Raw genomic sequence first — 20087 nt, 5'->3', positions numbered from 1 at the left:
AATGGAAGTCGAATGATGGTATAGAGGACGTTCTGTTTTACAGAAAATGGCTAATAAAGACAGTTAAGGAAAAAGAGAGTCCATAATTCCCTTTTGTACAGGCCATTAATATTGATATTGGAAATGATGCTGCGTTGGTACGGAGATTTAGATGAGAAGACTGATTCCACTTTCGTATCTGTTTGATATCAGGCACCAGGCTGTAGCTGCTTGGTTAAGCTTAGCTTAGCTTCTCAAGGTTGGTAGCAGCTAGCCGAGCCTGAAACGTTTGCTGTGTTCCAAATGACGTACTTCCCACAGCACCCGAACAAATAGTCCTCTTCCATGTCAGGACTCTCACAGGTGCAGAGCAGGAGTTTTGACAGAGTAGTGTTGTTTCAACCAGCACACTGCCGTTCTGCACTGACCGGAAGTGACCTCAGCATGTGAATACGTCACCCGCCAAAATATCTGCAGCTTTAATTATTTTAATCAGAAATTGGTATATTTTCACGCCCTCTGTTTAACACACTCAATGAACACACTTGTTCTTCCGTCCAGCAGCAGCAGTGAAAAACAAAAACCACTTTCATGTGGTGTTCAGGAACAGCTGCAGCTTCCTCAGAGCCTTCATTTGAACATTATTCCAAGATGGCGACCGTTTAGGGTTGAACGTGTCCAGCGCGTCGCACTTCTTTTTGAAGGCGTTTTTAGTGCGTCATCCTTGTAGAACTTGTAGTTCACTGCATGTTTCTGTACTTGACAGTGTGAACGCGCTTATGCACTCACAATAGGGACTGTTAGTGCACAAGTACGCCATCTGGAACACAGTATTTGATTTGATTACATATATTTAAATCATACTATTCATATTCATATCAACTCTGTACTTCTCAGTCATCCACTGCCATTCCCAGTAAGTATGTTTTATGCGAGCTAGCTAACCAGCTGGTTACAGGATGTTTTAACTAACTGATAGTTAATGTGCCACAAGTGTCACAGAATGTCTAAAATATTGAAATATTATAAATCATTTACACAACATTTTTGCAAGTAACTCTATATTTCTTTTGTATTCCGCCAACAGACGGCAGACAGATAGCAGAATTTGTTTACTTAATTTTAATACAATAAGTAAAACTAACGGGAAACGACTGCCCTTTCCCATCCACTACTAATACGCAAATAATAGGAGTTGCTATGTTGATATGAACAGCTGGTTAAACCGTCGCAGAAGAAAAGGGCACGACTGGGAAACGGGGAAAGAGAAACTACGAAACATGATGGAGGTGGTATTTCTGTGTCGTGTATTAATGTGAGAGCGGTCAGTCAAAGCTGAAATCACATGATCGACACACATCATGCGAGTCTGGTATATCCCACATCGTGCTTTTATTTCAAACAGACTATGATAACACTTTGTTTCCAAAGGAGGCGTTCGGTTCATTTCATGAATGTGGAAACACTGAGACAAATCATAAACCGTTTACACTGTCCCATAAACAAATCTATTAAATGTGCTGAAGTTATTATCTCGGAGCATCTGGAAGGTTTTAAGTATAATGTTCCTGATACGGTAAACAAAAAGAGAGACCTAGCTTGGCAGACGTCCTCAGTTTGCACAGCCCGTCATGCAGAACACTTACATCCACTGTGTCAGAGAAATCTCCCAATCACACCGAGATAAAATGATCATCAAAAACTTGCAGCAGAAGACAAAAACTAATTCCAAATAAATACAAAGTGGCTAATCATAAGTAATCCAGTTGTGGTGCATCAGCAGACTCCCCAGTGAGAGCAGGAAGGAGCTGGAGTTGAGACAAAGTGATTTCCCTCAGGCAGATGTGCCATTTAAGTGTGCCGCATTGTTGTGGGTGAGATCCATTAGCCCTCACTCTGGTTCGCCACATCAAAGCAAACTCTCACATATGGATTATGTGTAAATCAGGTTGGTTTTTTTCAGCCTCAAACTGAGCAATTTGATTCAATATGTTGATTTTGAAAAATGACTCATGAAAGCTGCGTGTGCACACATGTACAGCTTATGTATATTTAAGTGTGTATGCATGTGTGTGTGTGTGTGTGTGTGTGTGTGTGTGTGCGTGTGACTGTTTCTGTGTGTGTGTGTGAGTAAACAGCTTAATGGAACCAAGCGGATTTCATAATGGAAAAGGCCAACGTCAGTGTTGCACGAAATAGTCTTGTTCTGATGTGGATTACTGAGGTCACTTTAAAGCAAAACCAAACCCAAAATCAACTTAAAGGATCATTCTTTACCAAAAACAAAAAGATGCCTGTGACTTCAGTCATTTATTATGCAGGTGGAAGTGAAACGGTTCTCTGGTTATCACCTCAGAAAGATCAACCCCAGATGACAACATGTTTCATAATTCTTACTTAAATCAAATGCAACAGTTAAGCTAAATGAGGATGAGGGTTTTGAAACATTTCACAGTCATCCAAGTATTAATGCTGGCTACATTTTAATGATGTTTACATAGATATTCCCCTAAAAATTCCAGTTTTAAGTGGTTCATAGAAGCTCCAGCCAAAGCTCCATTTGAATGTCACGTGAAAAAGTGGAATTATCCTGTGAGATTGTTTTTGTAAATCTGACCATATTGCTTTTGTACATTTGGGTTTGATGTCACAGGTACTTTGATTTTTGTGTATCCTCCAACCTCCCGTCTTAAAATGGCGATGAAGTTGTAATTGAAACGGTCTGATGGGAGGTGTGACTGAGAGCAAAATTAGATTTTTTTTTTTTTCATATTAAATTAGTTAGAGTGGCAGTACAGGGAGTCTAGTCCTGTCGTGATCTCAAAAAGTTCATTAATGCATGTATGTGATGCAGGTCAGCATATTGTAAGTCTCCACTCAGACACCACAGTTTGACACCAAAACAGAGAAACATGAATATATATTACAACCAGTCTAAAGTTCATAAGAAAGTATGTGTATGCATTCAGTGCCAGAAGATGAAAAAAGAATTCCAGACACATCTATTAATCACGATATAGCGAGTCAGTAATTTGGATCTTGTAATTATGACAGCCGGATCATTGCTATACTTGAGAGGACCAACCTAATGTCCTTTTTATTTCTCTTTTTTTTTTTTAAAGCACTTTCAACTACAGCTGTGACACAAATGTGCAGCACAAATGAGTTGCCTCGCCTGTGAGACATTAGCAGACATTTTGGCCGGTCATAGTAGGACAGGTGTCACAACTCACATTAACAATGTCTCTGTTCTACTAAAGCCAACACGGTAAGTACATTTCCCTCCATCTCTATCTGTGCACATCTCTCTTTACAAAACCTGAGTGGAAATGCTGGAAACAAAACAAAATTGAAATCTCACAAACAAAACAAAAAAAAAGGCTGAGGTATTAAATGCGATGGTGATAATCAGTCACACATTGCTCCAGTTAGATTTACACATAAGAGAATACGCGATATGCTTACGCAACACGCCTCCAACCCGCATACACATGCGAGCGGAGAAAATGATACCGGTGAGGAATGTTAATACAAGTCGTGTAAATTACAAAGTCATGTTTTTGAACTACGTCGGAATTCTGCACCAGATTGAAATAGAAACTTGGCTCGTGCAGCACCAGGACTCTGAAACCGAAGCAGCTAAATGGAATCCAGCCGTCGCTCGTTTGAGGGTTTCCACCGCTTCTGCTGCTGTCGCTGGTTGAGTCCACGCAAACAATGCAGGTGAATTGGTTGATATTTGCCTCCAGGATTCCTGCTGGCACATTAAAGTGTGACCGTGCTCCGGGCTTCTCTTCAGGAGGCTGAGAACGTCGCCGCTGATTTTCATAGCATTGAAATTCCAATTTAAAACACAAGAGCCTGTTTACTCGTCAGGCCCATTTCCTCTCCTATTTGAGCTGATTCTGGCATCTACGTCTCGTCCTGCACTGCAGCCGCATTGTTTCGACGACGGCGGCGGGCTCACGAGGGGCCGCAGACTCCACAGATAAGCGCATCAGCCATTACCGGGACCCTCCTTCAGACCTATTAGGTCTTGCAAGGACTTCAAACACCAATTTGTTCTGCAAATAGCCCATTCAATTTGTGCCTGCCAAAGAGAGACACCTCTCTCCCTCTCCGCAGTAATTGAATCTTCAAAGGGACATTTTCCTCTCTTTCTGTCAGGTATTAGAGTGATGAATAGCAAACGGTCATCTGAACAGAAAGAGAGGATACATGTTTATCCATTTTCAGTTAGACGCTCATCATGCGCCTTGATGATTGCGAGGCAGGAAATTGAATGGCGGCGCTGCAGGGTCTTCAATAGAGGATTTTCAGGGGTGGGGCAAGTCATGCACTGATAGCAGGCTTTTGGGCACTTGGTAAATACACAATACTATCTAGGCACGTTTTAAAATATCTATGAGCCCAAGTTGAACTAATTATAACTTTAAGTGCAGATTCTATTCAATGAATTTAAGGAGGCTTTCAAATCTTCAATAGTTTTATTAATTAAATACAACATACTGGAGCAAATGTCTTGGAAAATATCACAAATAAATTTCTCTTTCATTCAGCATTTATGTGTTGGTGATGATCTCTACATAACTGACTATGAGCAAATGTCTTCAGTTTGCCATGGGTTTGAAAGGGAGGAGCGGAGAGCAGAGGGTTCAGATGTACTGTAGCCACACCTGGACAACGACATTTACATGCAAACTGTACATACATGGTAGTTTTACAAATACACCAAGAGAGTGTTCATGATTTGTTTTCCACAAAATGCCACAGATTTTTTTTTTTAAACCCAATCTTTATACATATATATATATATGTATATATATATATGTATATATATATACCACCAAAAAGAAAAGAAAAAAACAAAAAAACACATTGCCCTTTGACAACACTTAAAATATAGAAAGTGGAAACACCATGTTGTTGGGAAATGAGGATAGAAAAGGAGAGGAAAAATGAAAAGGTCCCAGTTTTTCCCCCAAAAATGTCTTTAAACAAATGTGCAGAGTTGAAAAGCCTGCATCTCTTAAATCTCATTAGTCTTTTTTCTCTTTCCTTCGCTTCAGTCACAACATCCTCTCAGCGTGTTATTTAATTTTCTCTTCCTGAAGAGTCCCCCTGGATTCTGATCTGTCTCCTTTTTTTTGTTTTTTGTTTTTGTTTTTGAAATCCCAAGGTCACGGAGTCCTCAGCGTCCCGATTCAGGTGCGGTAAGTGCAAAGTATCCACCCATATTTGGGGAAAAGCCATGGTTTGAAGGCTGAGCGTTGGGTATGGGTTTGCAGAAATAAAGTCAGGTTACTGGTAAGATGGGTGGAGGATTCCTCTAGGGCAAAAGGGCCTGGGAGCACAGCTAAAAAGGCCGGGGTGCTGCTGATCCACGCTGTCTCGGGTGACAATGAGTAAGGGCTAAAATGAAGGCACACATCCTGCTTCCTGCACGGCTCCCGCCTAACACACCTGAACAGTGGGCGATAAAAAAAAAATAAAACATTTTAAAAGAAAGCACATATCGGGCCTCATTAAGAGCATCAGTTCACAAAATGTCATAAATGTTTCACCCCCTGATAAATCAACTTTCCACCAGCTCCGGTGTTTAATTTATTGATCAGCCAGGCTTTGAAAACCATCTGGTGTCCCATTTACTTTGCATTAACTTAAAAGTGCATTCGTGAAGCGATTCTCTTTGGTATAATTAGAAGCACGCTCCGACATAACTGCAGGAGGTGTTCAGTCCTGTGAAACAGAAAAATGCAGGGGAGGAAAGACAATTATCTGTCTGGGTTCCACCAGCATTCAACTTTTTCATCTTTCTCCTGTTTTTCTTTGTGATTCTGAGGGGTGATTTACTTTTCCTTCAAATCACTAGGAGGGCTTCAGTCTATTAGTAATTGCAAACTCCTACTTGGGGGCTAATTAAAGTGACTGACGCTGGGAGGGTCTCACTCCCCTGGGTCAAAGCAGCTCTCTATGAGAGACGTAATTTGTCTGCTCTGAACAAAGAGATTAGGATGAAGCTGGGAAGAAATGAGCATCAAATGTCCTGCGCCATGATCGCGAACAACACCAATTATGTCACAGCAAAAGCGCACATAATCAAAACAATGGTCAGTAGATAACCCCGTGACTGCTTCATTTTCTCGTCTGCTGAACCAGCCGTCGCTTCTCTATTCAGTCCGATACATCGGAGGTATATTGATTTGGAGGGCTGTTCTCCTGCTGTAAGTCTCTGTTGTTTGAGGCCGTCCCAATTCTGTTTAAGCAAAAGAAATGCGGTGTGATAAAGTGCTGCGGCGGCAGAATGATTCTCCTTATTTCACTCGTGGAGATAACAACAGCATCTAGACACTTTCCCCACTGAGCGATGTGTCTCTGTTTATTTGGTAATTCTCTCTCTGCTATAATTAAAGCACCAGGACCAATATTCAGATTGCATTTTAGCATCAATAATTCAGCAGTTTTCACTACAATTGATGTTAGTGCATAAATAAACAATGAGGCCTCATATTTACTATGCCAGCCATGCTACAGGAGACACTGGGGGTGGAAGTAAGGACTTAAACAGACATTTAAAATTAAGCTAGATAATGCAACGGCTTTCAATTTGAATGTGAGGACCTTTAAGAGCTCCAAGAGCTGATTTGTAAAAGTGACAAGCCCTTAAAAGGCCAGTGACGCGGAGGTGTGTGTGTGTGTGGTGGGTGGGGGTGGTGGTGGTGGTGGTGGTGGTGGGGGGGTCTTAATGGAGTCCTACCTCTCCTCCACTCACAGAACCACTCAAGGTGAAATGCACGCTCCCAACAATATAATTCCTCTTTCAGTCAGACGCTGACACACTCCGAACACCTCCCATATCTCTCAGTGTGCTGTGTGTGCAGACAAGGTATCAATAAAGCTGCTTGTTGTGAGGCAAAAATGATTAGATCTCCTGCGAGCAGAATGAAGCTATCCTGAAGAATGAAGTTATCCTTCGTATATGATTAGGCCTTCTGTTTTGCTTTCACTGGAGGCATCAAGATCAAATCAGAGAAAGCCATGATGACAGCTTTCATGATATACTAGCTGCTGCGGCTTGCTGTCTGTGTTCAAGCCCCGGGCACCCTGGATACAGATTTTTGGCCTTGCAGTAATAACTTAGCCCAGGTGATCGCAGTCTTGTTGATAGAGTAGTCAAATTCTGTTTTAAATACTCGGTATTGATGGCAACACGTGTCATTTTTCGGCACGAGTCGAAGTCTGGCTCGGGACGCCAAAATAAATTCAAAATGAGTCAACTATGCGTCTGCTCGTAACAAACCGAGTGTGAGGACAGCAGCACAAAAAACCCCTGCATTTTCACATGTTTCGTGCTGACAGTTAATACAGATTTTCTGAGCGCTTGTCCTCCAACAAGAATGATGGAAAAATCCATTGGCTGTCTAAAAATAAAATTCATCTCTGCTCCGTAAGATTTAATATCTGTTGCATGCCTTGCAGTGAATTCGAGACGCCGACATCGATATAAACAAAGTGAAAAATGTTGGCGTGAAAAAAAAATTACAGATGTTTTTTTTTTTTTCCTGTTAATGACTCCAGCTGACTGACGACAAGCTTTTACTGACTTGTCCTTTACTTTGAAGTGATCATCCTTCCTCACCCACCCCCTTAATACTTTCAGATGAGACCACAAACAACTCTGGAGCCCCCCCGCACCATCATGAGGGTCTTACCTTCTGGTCAGGCAGTAGTGGGTTCGTCTGCAGTGAACTCAAATGGCCGTTGATGAGCGCTGTGGGTCTGTCGTGTTCGCAGAACAGGCTGCCGTTGATGTAGTGGAACCGGTCCCCGGGGACGAGCCGGTTCCGGCAGGTCGAACATGTGAAACACTGTCGACAGAGAAAGAACCAATCACAACCAGGCCTGCAGCCCTCGGTCCTATCAGCAAACTGGTTGTTCCCTTGGAATAAACACACAAGCTATTGAGCAAATGGATTTCTGCACCACTGTGTGTCTTGTGGTCAAAGCTGTCACGTTATAGTGACCCAAGACGAGGGAAAACCCCAGTCTGTGCCTGAACCATGTATGGAACACCAGAGGGCTTTTAATTTGAAATGAGAGCTTTTCATTTGAACGCGATGCAAGAGTTTGCAACAATGAACTGACCAATGGTGTAACTTTATTACTCAATCACACCTGAATGACTCTAACCAGTAGGAGCATATTGAAATAAATGACACGCTATTATGATTGTGATTATAAATATTACAATTAAATGTTCTGTTCAGGGATTAATCAACTAATTGTTTTAGGTCGACACTAATTACATTTTTGACTGGACCGCAAGAGCGGGTTCTGCCCGATCTATACAATTTCAATGTCTGTCACTGAGTGAGTGAGTGTTGTGACTTCCTTCTCATTTCAAATTAAAAGCCCGCAAGAATTTCAAACACAATCCGGCCGTATTTCAAATTTTGACCTTGTCTTTTTTCCTTCCCGTTTTAGTCGCTAAAACAACGATTGCTTTAACGATAAGTTTGTCATTTTAAGTACTTGGACTTTGTTTCGTTTTTTGTATTAATAGTTTCTCATTAGACCTGTTCATTATACTGTAGATGCTAGCTTCAATGTGCTACTTGGACAGTTTTAAGCATTTACTGACCCCATCAGAGACATCTTGATGAAATTACTGTGTGGTTAATCCAATTGCTGTTTATGCCTGTAAGGGCGACTTTCCACATACGGTATAATACACAACAGAATACTGCTAAACACAAAACTGAAAACAAATCAAAGACTTCCGTTAAACTTAAAGCGCATGATGCATTCTTACTTCGTCCAGTTCAAAGTGCCAAAGACAAAGCTTGAGTTTTACCTTGAGATGGTACACGTTGCCTTGTGCCCTCATCACCAGTTCACTGGCTGGAATAGACTGACCACAAGCGCTGCAAGCTCCACTGTTTCCAAATAATCTGAGAAAAAGGGAGGAAGAAGAGGTGGAAGAGCAAAGTGTTACTGTGGAACAGTTTGCATCTACATCGATAGAACAACGTGTGATCGGCTGCGATATCCACACTTTTGTCTGCGGCGTCTGAGACTGAATGAACAGCGTGTTTAGTGCTAAGCTCGCTATTCCCCAGCTCCATTTCTAACTGGAAAGGAAAACATACAGCAGATGAAATAGAAAATCATCACAGTATCAACAGGAAAAATGAATCCTCCACTAGTCTGCTCTCCGCGAGCATCAAGCACTGAAACTGCATATTACTTTTGCTGCACATTTTTTGCAACCTAATAATACCCTGGAACATAAGCAATCAGGACCTAAGAGGATTTGATTGTACATCCAGGCGGAGACGTAGTGCTTTTGCCATTAGGACTCCTGTGACTGCTCTGTCAGTGCCGTGTTTCCATTAGAAACCCCGTAGCTACTCGGGTTGATATATAATGTGCATGGGTTAACCTTTTCAATCATGGTGTCAACACTTTAGATTTGCTTCTGCTCATCTCTTTCGTCCCTAACCTTCTCCCTCTCTCTCTCCCTCTCTTCCTCTGCCTCTTGATAATGAAATGCTTGCTCCAGCTTCCCTTCTATCTTCCTTCTGAGTCCACAATTTAGATTACTTCATCTCGGTGAGCAGCAAACTGAATGAAATTTCGATTTGAGCAGAAAGTAATTTACTGGGATCTGGACCCATTTGTCATCATATCTCACCGGGTGTTTGCTCTATCACTGCACTTTTCCTAAGCAATCAAATAAGACCACGGCATCTGACATGCTCCGGAGAGAAGGGGAGAGAGAGGGAGGGAGAGAGGGATGGAAAAAGAAAGGGATAGGGAGGAGTGGTTAACATTGGTGTGTGCGCATCAGATAAAGTTGTTTGGCTTAAAAAAAAAATAAATTAACACCAAAAAAAAAAAAACCGACACGAAAGTCTTGTTTTTTTCCGTTCAGACAATCTTGAGAACCATTTTTTGAAAAGTATTTAACAAATTCACAGCAAGACGGAGCATGAGAATAAATACCTCTACCAACGCAACCATAACCCAAACATTTGTAAGATATACTGACAATCAAACAAGCCAGAGCTCTTTGCAAAGGGACACCGAAATGGCTTTCAATAAGAAGCAAATTTTGTAGCATCATTTGGAAGAGCGCCATCAAAACTCAATTTCAGAAACTAATTAACTGGAGACTGTCATCAAAACACTGCCAATTCTCTGCTCTCGCTGGGACAAACATGATTGTGAAAATGAACATATATGCCATGCCTTAAGACTCTGGTGCTCATGTGATGTGTGTGAGGCAAAACTACACTTTTCCCACGAGACACTTTTGCCTATCGAAGTCAGCTCGTTCTAAAATTCAAACTTCGGTCAAATTGGAAACATGTTCCCCGTGTTCACGTTGAATCCGCTCCTCGAGGAGTTTCGTCTGGGTGAAAGCTTTTCAGAGGTGTCGAAACAAAGGCTACAGGACGTTTCCCCCGCAGCCTTTTCATATTTCGGTGCAGTGTGGAACTCGTACCAGGTTAATTATATTACCAGGGGATAGCTCTTGATAGTATTTGATTTAAGGAGCCAAAGCCTTTAGGTGCTCAATTAAGTTGCTGTATTGGTTTGAACTTGGGCTCTAATGGCCTCCTCTGCTAGTGAACTACAGCGCCGGGGTGAAGTCGACACCCCAGGTCAGTATAATTAAGGCCAAGGGACTCTTTTAATTGCAATGACACATCTGGTTTCTGCTTTTTGCCTCTTCAAAAAATCTGTTACCTACTCTGTGTCTGTAGGATGGCTTTATCTTGATTTATCTGTTGTCTTCCCCCCATAGATCCGCCTTTGATTAAATTAAATAACAAACAAAACAAAAACAAAAAATCACATTTGGAGCTGTCTGTTGTCTATATAGTCTCTGACTATTGGATTTCATTTCAGCACTGACTGCTGGGTGAAATATAGCTTGGCTTGCTGCTCGGCTGTCTGGTAAATGCAGACCTCATTCACCGAGGCCTTTGAGTAGGGTAAAATTACCCCACAACAATGATTTCTGCAACACAGTCCATTAAAAATGCCTCTCTACATCAGCAGCCAAAGCACCTTAAAAGCACTAGGCCATATTGATACTGAAGCGGGGCTTTGCATAATGGCAAGAGCTGCATTAGAGAAAAGGGTGGAGGGGACGGGGCGAGGTGGAGAGATTGCGAGGACGAGGGAGGGTTCGCGAGGATCTGTGTTGTGTATGTGAGTGTGTTTTGGGAGGGAGGGGGATGGGGAGGTGTGTGTGAGCAGGGGTGGAGGCTGGGTGGTGGTGGTGGTGGTGGCGGCGGCGGCGGTGGGGGATCAGCCAAATTACACTTGGTTAATTCAGAGTAACAGATCTGGCCCCAAGTGAATTGAAGGCCTTGAATTAATTCTGTTATGACAAATCAAGATAAACGTTTCCCCTAAATTGCATGCGATTTAATTAATTTCTGAGATCCCGTTTTTTTTTCCTGCCCTAATAGTTCATATTCTCTTGTGCTGTCATAGTGCTTGAGTGGGCAGACTTCAAAGTGATATTAAATAACCAACTATTAGATTTACCTCACACGTTCTATTGGAAAAGTGCCATTTAATTACCTAGGCTTATTCAATTAAGGGGACAGCATTCTCCCTGAATCCAGCAGCCACAAGTAAATTAATTCTCCCTCTACGAGACGCCCACAGAAATAATATCACCTCCAGCCTAAAACAACATGATCCCCACAGTAAACGCAACTTTGGCGGCTGCAAGTTAGAGCTTGTGGTGACGGCGCAGCGTGAGAAACAGAGAGGGTAATGATCTGTTCCTACGTGACGGAGGGTAGATGGGTGTCATCTCAGCCTCGACATACACTCCACTCAGCGTTCAATCAGAGGAGCGTTTTCATATCAGCTGAATTAATATAAAACTGGAGTTACAGCTGAAAATGGGCTGTTTGACAGTCTGTTACAAATATGAGTCTACCCCTTTAAAATGAAGGGGGAGGGGGGTGGGGGGGTCGGCAAATGGCCTTCACAATAATCCCTCTTCTCTATCTGTCTTTCTCTCTTGCTCTCTCTCAAAAGCCAATTTGGTTAATTAAATGTTTTGTTTGCAGTGTGGCTCTCATTCATTTCGGACACGTCATTGGGAGCGGATACAAGCCAGGGACCAGATCTCATTAGATAAAACCCATCAGGACTAAAGGAAATGGAGGGGGACTATAATTAAAGCATTTAATTGTGTAGACTCACTGTCAGATGTTTTTTCACCGCTCCAATCTTTATCTCTACAGAGATCTCATGGTTCCATAATATGCGTTTTAGCTCTTCCACCACCAAGCATGCTCTCATTACAAGTGGAAAGGTGTATCCACATTTCCCCCCCTTCCAATTTTAATTACGTTATAGTCCCATTATAAATGAAGTACCCCATTGACTTCCCCATCCTTTTTATGAGGTGGGTTTGAGAGCGCACAGGCGCACTTCAGATTTGGAATTATCCGGGCAGATTTGATAGCACTGTTGCATGTTGACTGTAGCGCAGTTCCATCTTTTACAATATGAATGCACAGCAACATAAATCCACTTGTATTTCAACTCAGAACAACAGGAAAATTATACTTTAAAACCTGTGTTGCATGAAGTCTTTGAGCGTAATAGTCCAAACAGCTAATGGATAGACTTAAAATCAATACCATTCTTGCACCCCAGAGTGAGTGAAGAAAGCGTTTGAACTTTCAGTAAACTGTGCCTTGTCTCGTCACATCAGACTGCTCTACATTACCAGAATGAGTGTCATCAACAAGCTCTGGTTGGGTGTCTGGCACACCTACTAGAATATTTAAAAAGGCTCTCTTTGCTAATTAAATGGCGCTTTTCCATTATATATGAAAAGACAAAAAAAAATTTTTTAAAAAGACAATCTGTGCCCAAACACTGTACACGCACGCCACGCAGAGCTAACGCAAGTCATTTCACTGATCATGAAAACAGACAGGCAGCGAGGTGACCTGCAGAAAAACTCCTGTTTTGTTATGTACCAACACGGCACTTTGTTAAGCGGGTGGGGGAGACTTCAACCAGGATGCTCTAAAGAGCACTGATCATGGTAAGACAATTAGAGACACATGTTCCGCAGAAATACACCCCCAACTTTGCCGATCATTGCACGACCAGCAAACATCTACGTTAATTCAACCCTGCTTTTAACTTGATTCAATATCTCTGCTTAATATAATCCAGAACTTTTACAAGACTTCTGTGGTTTATGAGAAATGCAATTTTCTTAAAAACTCATGCAAGATGTTAAATATATTTAACTTGTTCAGTAACATCAGAACCGGGATTCCTTCAGACAATCTGTGATAATAAAAGTCGATGATAATTTCCGGAAAAATGGGACTAATCAAAATAACACATGAAATCATAACAATGTCTTTTTCTCACCTGATATAGTCATTTCTACAGAGGATCATGCCACTTTTTGTGTAGCACGACGTGCCGATTTCGCCCAGCTGGGCCTGGCAGCAGGAGCACTTGAGGCATCGGCTGTGCCAGTAGCTGTCCATGGTGTAAAGGAGGAAACGGTCTGCAATTTTGCCCCCGCAGCCTGCACACCGCTTCCAGGACAGAGAACCTGTGCCCACCGGTGGTGGCTGGCTGCTGCCTCCGGGATTCACCATTGTCCCTGAAAACACACACAAGAGAAGAAGACGTTAGGTTGCACACGTCACACCCAGAAGGTTGCTGTTCCTACTTTTAACAGGTAAGTATTGTTTTGTACACAAAGGTTACCGGACATGTGATGGGTCACAGCGCTACGTTGAGTTCATGTGATCACGTTAACCACACACAACACAAGTGCAATAATGAATCAAGTTATCAAATTGAAAAAAAATCCAGCTTCTTGAACATATCGTTGCATCTGAAGCTGCAGACTGGAAATAATACCGAGGCACAATAACTGGTCTCACAGAGGGAACAGTTCAAAGTCCTGGTCTGCTGTGAGACAGCTCCGAGTCATTTAGTGAATTAATCTGCCCTTGATCTCTGTCTCGTCCCTGCACTGTTGCTTCATTGGACCTCTCATGATGAATGTCTGTTAACTGATAACATTGGGGGCCAAAGGAACAATTGTGCAGCACCGACCTTTGTTGAGCCGTCCTAAGAATTTCTAAATAGCACAAGACTTCACCAGAACAATTCTTCACTCTGTTGCAGTTTGAACGGCTGTATAGAGGTGGCGGTTATTGTAAAACACAAAGGGAGCGTGTATGAATGGGCTGAAACAGAAATGACTTGACACTGACATGTGAAACAGTTTGGCATGTTGGTTCTGTGTTTACCAACACTGGATGCTGTCTTGGCCTTTGACCTGGTTAATGAATATAATGTGACTATAAAGAGACATTTGCCCTCCAGCATCGCCCTGATATACCACAGACTTGTAATGCTGTTAAGTGTTCTAATCTAATGAAATGCAGGTATTTGTTTCAGTCGCAAAATTAATGTGCGCTCTTTCAAATGTAATCCTCTCCAATTTGGTCAGGCAGACTTGCCTGGATGAAGCCAAATCTTTGTTGAAAGGCAGGTAGGCTAATTAGAGTTGGGAAGAGGGAGGGTGTGGGGGGGTAAACAGAGAAAAGCATTCAGTAAGCCCATTAGCGATGGCTCTTAGGGACAAACCACAGCGTACCTTAGTGCTGATTAAATCTAAAAGGAGATGAATCAAAAAGCCGACCTGAAAGTGACTCCCTGGATAAACAAGACGGGCCATCGTCAAGTTTCATTCAGAGAGGAGTTTCTTTCTTTTTTTTTTCCGCTGAGGGATGGAAGGGACAGGAGGGGAAGGGGAGAGGGGTGGCTTTTAACTTAAATGGGCTAACTCAAGTAATTACACGGGCAGGCAATTTGGGCGCAGAGACCAAGTCATGGAAAGAGAAGAGAGAGAGAGACAGAGACAGAGACATAGAGAGAGAGAGGGGGGGGGGGGGGGGAACATATCAGGCAGCCATGTGCTAAAATGTCCTGTCTGCTGCTTTTTAATGGAAAATAAATGAAATGGAGCTTTGCATTGGTGTTATTCCGGGCTAAGTGGTTGGTAAGGAAAAGGAGGAGGGAAATAATGTCGGCTATATATATATATATAGATATATATATATATATAGATATATATATATATATATAGATATAGATATAGATATATATATATATATCACCGCAAGCATTCTTAAAAGAAACACACCAAAAGGACGCAACTAGACTCGCCCAGGCTAGTTTACAGTCTTAACCAGCTATAATTGCAAATAATAAAGTAGCCTACATGCTCACGAGTTACCGTGTACCGCCGCTGAATAAACAAACACCCACCTCGTTTGTCTCTTTTAAGTGTAATGGCTGTAAAGTTGACGGGTCGAAGGCTGGAAAGGTAAACAGGTAGGCTACAACAGTCCCAAAAAGTACCGGCGAAAAGCGGACGCACGACCGCGCGCGGTCGGCCTCCGAGCTCCGCGCGACAGCGGACCCTCAGCGAGGTCTCGAGCTCGGCTGTTCAGTGGCAAGGAGCGGAGCGCCGAGCAAATGGAGTTATCAGATAGTATTTCCACTGGAGGGTTCCCGTTTTACTGTGGCCGCTTTAGTGCTCTTTTTTTCGCTGCAACAAAAGGAGTCCATTGCAAGACGTGATTACAGGTCTGTGCGTGCAGTAATTTCCTCAAAGCCGAGAAGTGCGTGCTTTGGCAAAAAGAAAGGAGAAAAAGAAATGACGAGGCAGGCAGAGAGGCTGTAATTGACTGTCCTCTGGTCTGATGTCTGAGTCCCGTTAGCTGCTTGTTCTACATGTGTCGCTGACAGGAAGAAACCTCCAGTAAAAAACCCCTTTAGCCGCGTGACGAAAGTGCCACCGCAGCCAATCCCTGCGCAGTTCATTTAGGAGGAATAACAATTCCAGCCAATCAGAAGGAGGGGAGATTGACTTGGACACGCAGACACAGAAGGATGGAAACGGAGGTGCGATGGAGACAGCACTCAAAAACACGAACGGGGACAGCTTAGAGGGACTTAAACACATCAAGTAAACACCTATAAAAAAAATAAAAAAAAACTATGTTGTCCAATTAATGAGCTTCAATAGTCATTATCTTAATAATTAAGTGTAATAATGTACAATCTTTTTTTAATAGTCTATAATATTCATAACGGGAGTTATTGGCTGGGATGGCTGAATATAATCGTTCCAAAACGATCCCTGTCTGAAGTCTGAATAGTTTCCGACAAGGTCAGACAAGTTTAAGTTGAAAACAAGCTGCATGGCAACATCCAGTCTGCACATTCATCTCACGTCTGAGTTGAATTAGTTGATATTCAATAACTACTTCGTCTACCAAGGGTGACTCCAACCTCTGGGAAATATCAAGGCCTAATAGCTGCGTGGTGGCGCCATCGTCTGTCACTGAAAATAATGGCAGCGAGGCCTGTTGTCGTTTACAACCTCATTAAGCCTCAGGTCATTGGTTTCAACACCTATTAAGGCTAATCTGCAAGACGTCGATTTGGCTGAGCTCCTTTAATTCATTCAGTCTTACAGTTTGAGTTTTTCCACATCACGTGAAACATCAAAGACAAGATAAACTGGAAGCAACAGCACCACCTTTTAATGAAAATATACTGTGGTGCAGACATGTTTCCGAACATGATGTTGAAAGAGAGTAGTTTTGATGAAAAAAAACAAAAAAAAACTGAAGTCCTGCAAACAAGTGACGTCTTCAGCCAAAAATGGGTTGCTATTGGAGAAAAGTTGTCTGAAAGAAAAGTTGTTTGAGATTCACCAGGTTGAGTGGTTTTACATGACAAAACGGCTTTCTTACAAGATGCCCCCGGCTTCATTAGAAAGACGTCAGATGTACAAAGATGATCTTTTTCTTGACTTTAATTGTGTAATTATTCCTGCTGCTCCAAAGAGATTGTGATGCATCAAGCTGATTTCCCTTTGGCAAAGCCAGTGCTACTCCACCTTGGTTTGAGCCACATTCTCTTGACATTCTCATCAAGCACCTCAGTCACTAGAACAAAAAAACCCACAGAAGATTGCAAAGAATATCGTTTCCACCAAGGAATGATTAATTGATATAAATGATTAAAACAGAGGGAAATTATGAAATGAATTTGAAAAGAGGCCTCACAGGAAAAGCTTTGTTTGTTCCAGGCCTGCTTTAATGAGCTTTTCATGACTGGGCAAGAGAAATTACTCTGCGTGTTCTTTTTCTGAAGCTCCTTTGCAAAATAATTATGGCTAGCTGAAGTGAAGAGGAGGCGGTGGAGGGGTCAATGAGATGAGGAGGAGGGTGAGCGGAGGGGTTCCCTCAGAAATTGATCACCTCTTTTCTCCGCTGAGATCTTTCAGTCATGTGGAAGTTTCCAAGCAGCTGCATTGTGGAGGGAAAAAAGCGGCACACAACAATATGGAGGAACACTATTTCAATGTTTAAACAGGGACAAGAGAGCGTCAGATGTGGCTCGCAGTGTTGATACTCCCCGCGGGGGTGATCTGAGATGAAAAGGAGACCACGGTGCTTCATAATGAAGCTCCCTGTCCTGTGGGAAAAAAGCAGGAGAGACACAATCAACATGGCGGCTAGCTTCAGATCGGGATTGGCTCGGTGTTGTTCTGTTGACATGGCACTGAGTCACAGAGAGACCGGTTTTAGCCTGCAAGTTTACACACCTCAGGTAGTCTTCAAATTAAGCAATATGCAGGTCTCTATAATTTTCTCTCACGCTCACATTCAAAGATGGCATTGGATTGTTTACAACAGCTACTTGTGGCCTTGTCGGTGTCTCCGTATAGCTTCACCACATCTACAGTGTGTGTGTGTGTGTCTGTTAGCGGTAATGATATTCAGTTAGCTGAGTCGACTGATAAGGGAAGATTAGAGTTCAGATTATCCACAGATAGACAGGACCTGCTCGAAATTGCAGAGGATGGCAGGAAGATCTCTGAGTGAAATCTGCTAAATGAGTAAAAGGCTACTTACCTAAAATCATAGTTTCCAAAAGCTCCCTTTCAATCAAAAATGTGTTTTGGCCTGTGATACTTTTCTATTCCGCAGAAGGAAGTATGACACTAAATTCTACTCCTGAATGTGTCATGACAGTTCCTCAAATAGGATTTGTGACATCATAACTAGTCTGGAAGCCAATCCTGCAACTTTGTGTGTGATGAGAAAGCCTACATTGCACCTAAATTTGAAAAGGTCTTCGAGTGATGTAGGAGACATTTTATTTCTGGTACTTTTGACCTGTAAACTTTTGAAATAAGGAATATTTGCATTTTCATTCTGGATTTTTCAAAGAGCAACAAGATGTACATTTTAAGAAATTCCGCCATGTGATTAAACTTTTTAATGGGAAATAGCATCACATGCATTGGAGTATTTTTACATATCATCCAACATATTTGGGGGGTGACTTTAAAGATTTTGGGAAATATACTCATTTACCAAGAGTTGGATTAGAAGTTTGATACCACTCCTGTTTGTCCCAGCTGAAGCCAGCAGGCAGTTAGCTTATCGTAAAGAATGTAAATCATAGACGGCTGACATGATGGAAGTTAAAATATCGTCATTGTCCCCTGGTGGCTGGTTGCAGTACTCACGTTAGCGGATGCAACATGAACCCAAGAACCTAGAAATAAAGAGAACAGCTCAGATAACACTTTATGTCACATAAAGTGCTACTTATGTATATGTGAAGTTTTTCTAATGTTTGTTCAAGAGTAAATTTTTCTGATGAATCTGTTATAGATCAGTTATTTGATGCTTTAAAAAAAGGTGTACATCGTCACAACTGAGAGCTGCTCCCTTTCCACAACTGCTGACGTCAGCCTTGAAATAGTTAAAATAATTTATGTAATTATACGTAATTATTCTAGAATAATTCCAGGGTTCTTCTGAACGTTTATAATGTCACTGAAATAAATGGATCGAATTCTGATAGTGGGGAAAAATACTTTTTGGGCCAGTGTCCATCACATGGTGAATACAAACGTGTCGGCCATCCTTATATAATGTCTGTTGAGGAAACAGCTAGCTTGGCTTTGTCTAAATGTATAAAACTCTGCCAACCAGATCCTCTAAAATTATAATTTTATCTTGTTTGTTTAATCCGTACCAAAAAAAAAGTGCAAAACGACATGTTTTTCGCTGACCTGATTCGGGTCTGGTAAAGTAACATTTCCTGGAGACTTCTTGTCGCTGTGAGGTTGTTTGGCCAAGAAATGGGACTTTTCAGCTACATTTCATTTTCCTCCTTTTCTGGGAGGCCAATTGCGTTGCCTTTGGACAGAGCCAAGCCCCCTTTCTAGATCCTTTATGCTAAGCTAAGTTAACAGGCTGCTGTCTGTACTTTCATATTTAGCGTATGTATGAATCCTTTTATCTAAATCTCATTAAATACAAAAGAATAATCACCTTATATTATATATCACAAGTTTATTGAACTCCTCAAACAGTAGCACTTACAGGCTGGTGGTAAATTAGAAAACAAACATAAATCACACTCCAAATCCATCCAATCCTTTTCAAGGTTATGGGAGACTACAGTCATGCAATGTGTTGCATAAATGGCATGAAAATAATCACATTCAGAATGACTCAATTTGTGTAATTAGCCCCTTCAATCTGAGTTCCTGACTGTGTTGCTTTGTTTTGTGGTATGTTCTCCGTACTCCCTCCCAACTCGACTTGGGTCATGAAACAGTGAAACAGCCGGAAGTGTTTTGGTTGATATTCCCCCCTCACAATACATCTCACTTAATTTATTTAGTGGCACTCATCTCATTCATTTAGCGCTTTGTAATTAAACAGAGAACAAGTGAACTTAAGTAAACAGAAATCAACAACTCTGAATAAATGCCTCATCTGTGTTAGAGGATTTTCTTAAAGCCTGTTCTTTTGCTTCCTGATTTGATCAGCTCCGGGCACAATCTGAATAATGTGTCAGGACCAATACAGTGGGCTGAAGATTAAGAGATAAAATTAATTGTGTAATCACATATCACTTACAATAATGTTGTACTCCAAATGATCTGTGAATCTAACACAGCCTATTGTGCTTTGCGTTTTAGACAT

General features: G+C 41.8%; 1 protein-coding gene across 1 annotated transcript; it reads right to left on the bottom strand.

Moving 5' to 3' along the window:
- Positions 1–1356: 1356 nt before the first annotated feature.
- lmo4b (LIM domain only 4b) lies at positions 1357–15790 on the bottom strand. Its single transcript, XM_069150919.1, has 5 exons — positions 15331–15790; positions 13408–13648; positions 8834–8930; positions 7692–7847; positions 1357–5442 (listed from the first exon to the last, which is right to left on the bottom strand). The coding sequence occupies exons 2-5, from the start codon at positions 13641–13643 to the stop codon at positions 5434–5436; spliced, it is 498 nt and encodes a 165-aa protein (XP_069007020.1). The 5' UTR covers positions 13644–13648; positions 15331–15790; the 3' UTR covers positions 1357–5433.
- Positions 15791–20087: the final 4297 nt, after the last annotated feature.

This window comes from Embiotoca jacksoni, unplaced genomic scaffold (genome assembly GCF_022577435.1).
Source record: "Embiotoca jacksoni isolate LCO1_2020_lvr unplaced genomic scaffold, fEmbJac1.0.p SCAF_16, whole genome shotgun sequence".
Taxonomy (NCBI): Eukaryota; Metazoa; Chordata; class Actinopteri; family Embiotocidae; genus Embiotoca; species Embiotoca jacksoni.
The sequence above is the reverse complement of the archived record's forward strand: the minus strand, read 5'-3'. Positions and strand labels throughout refer to the sequence as shown.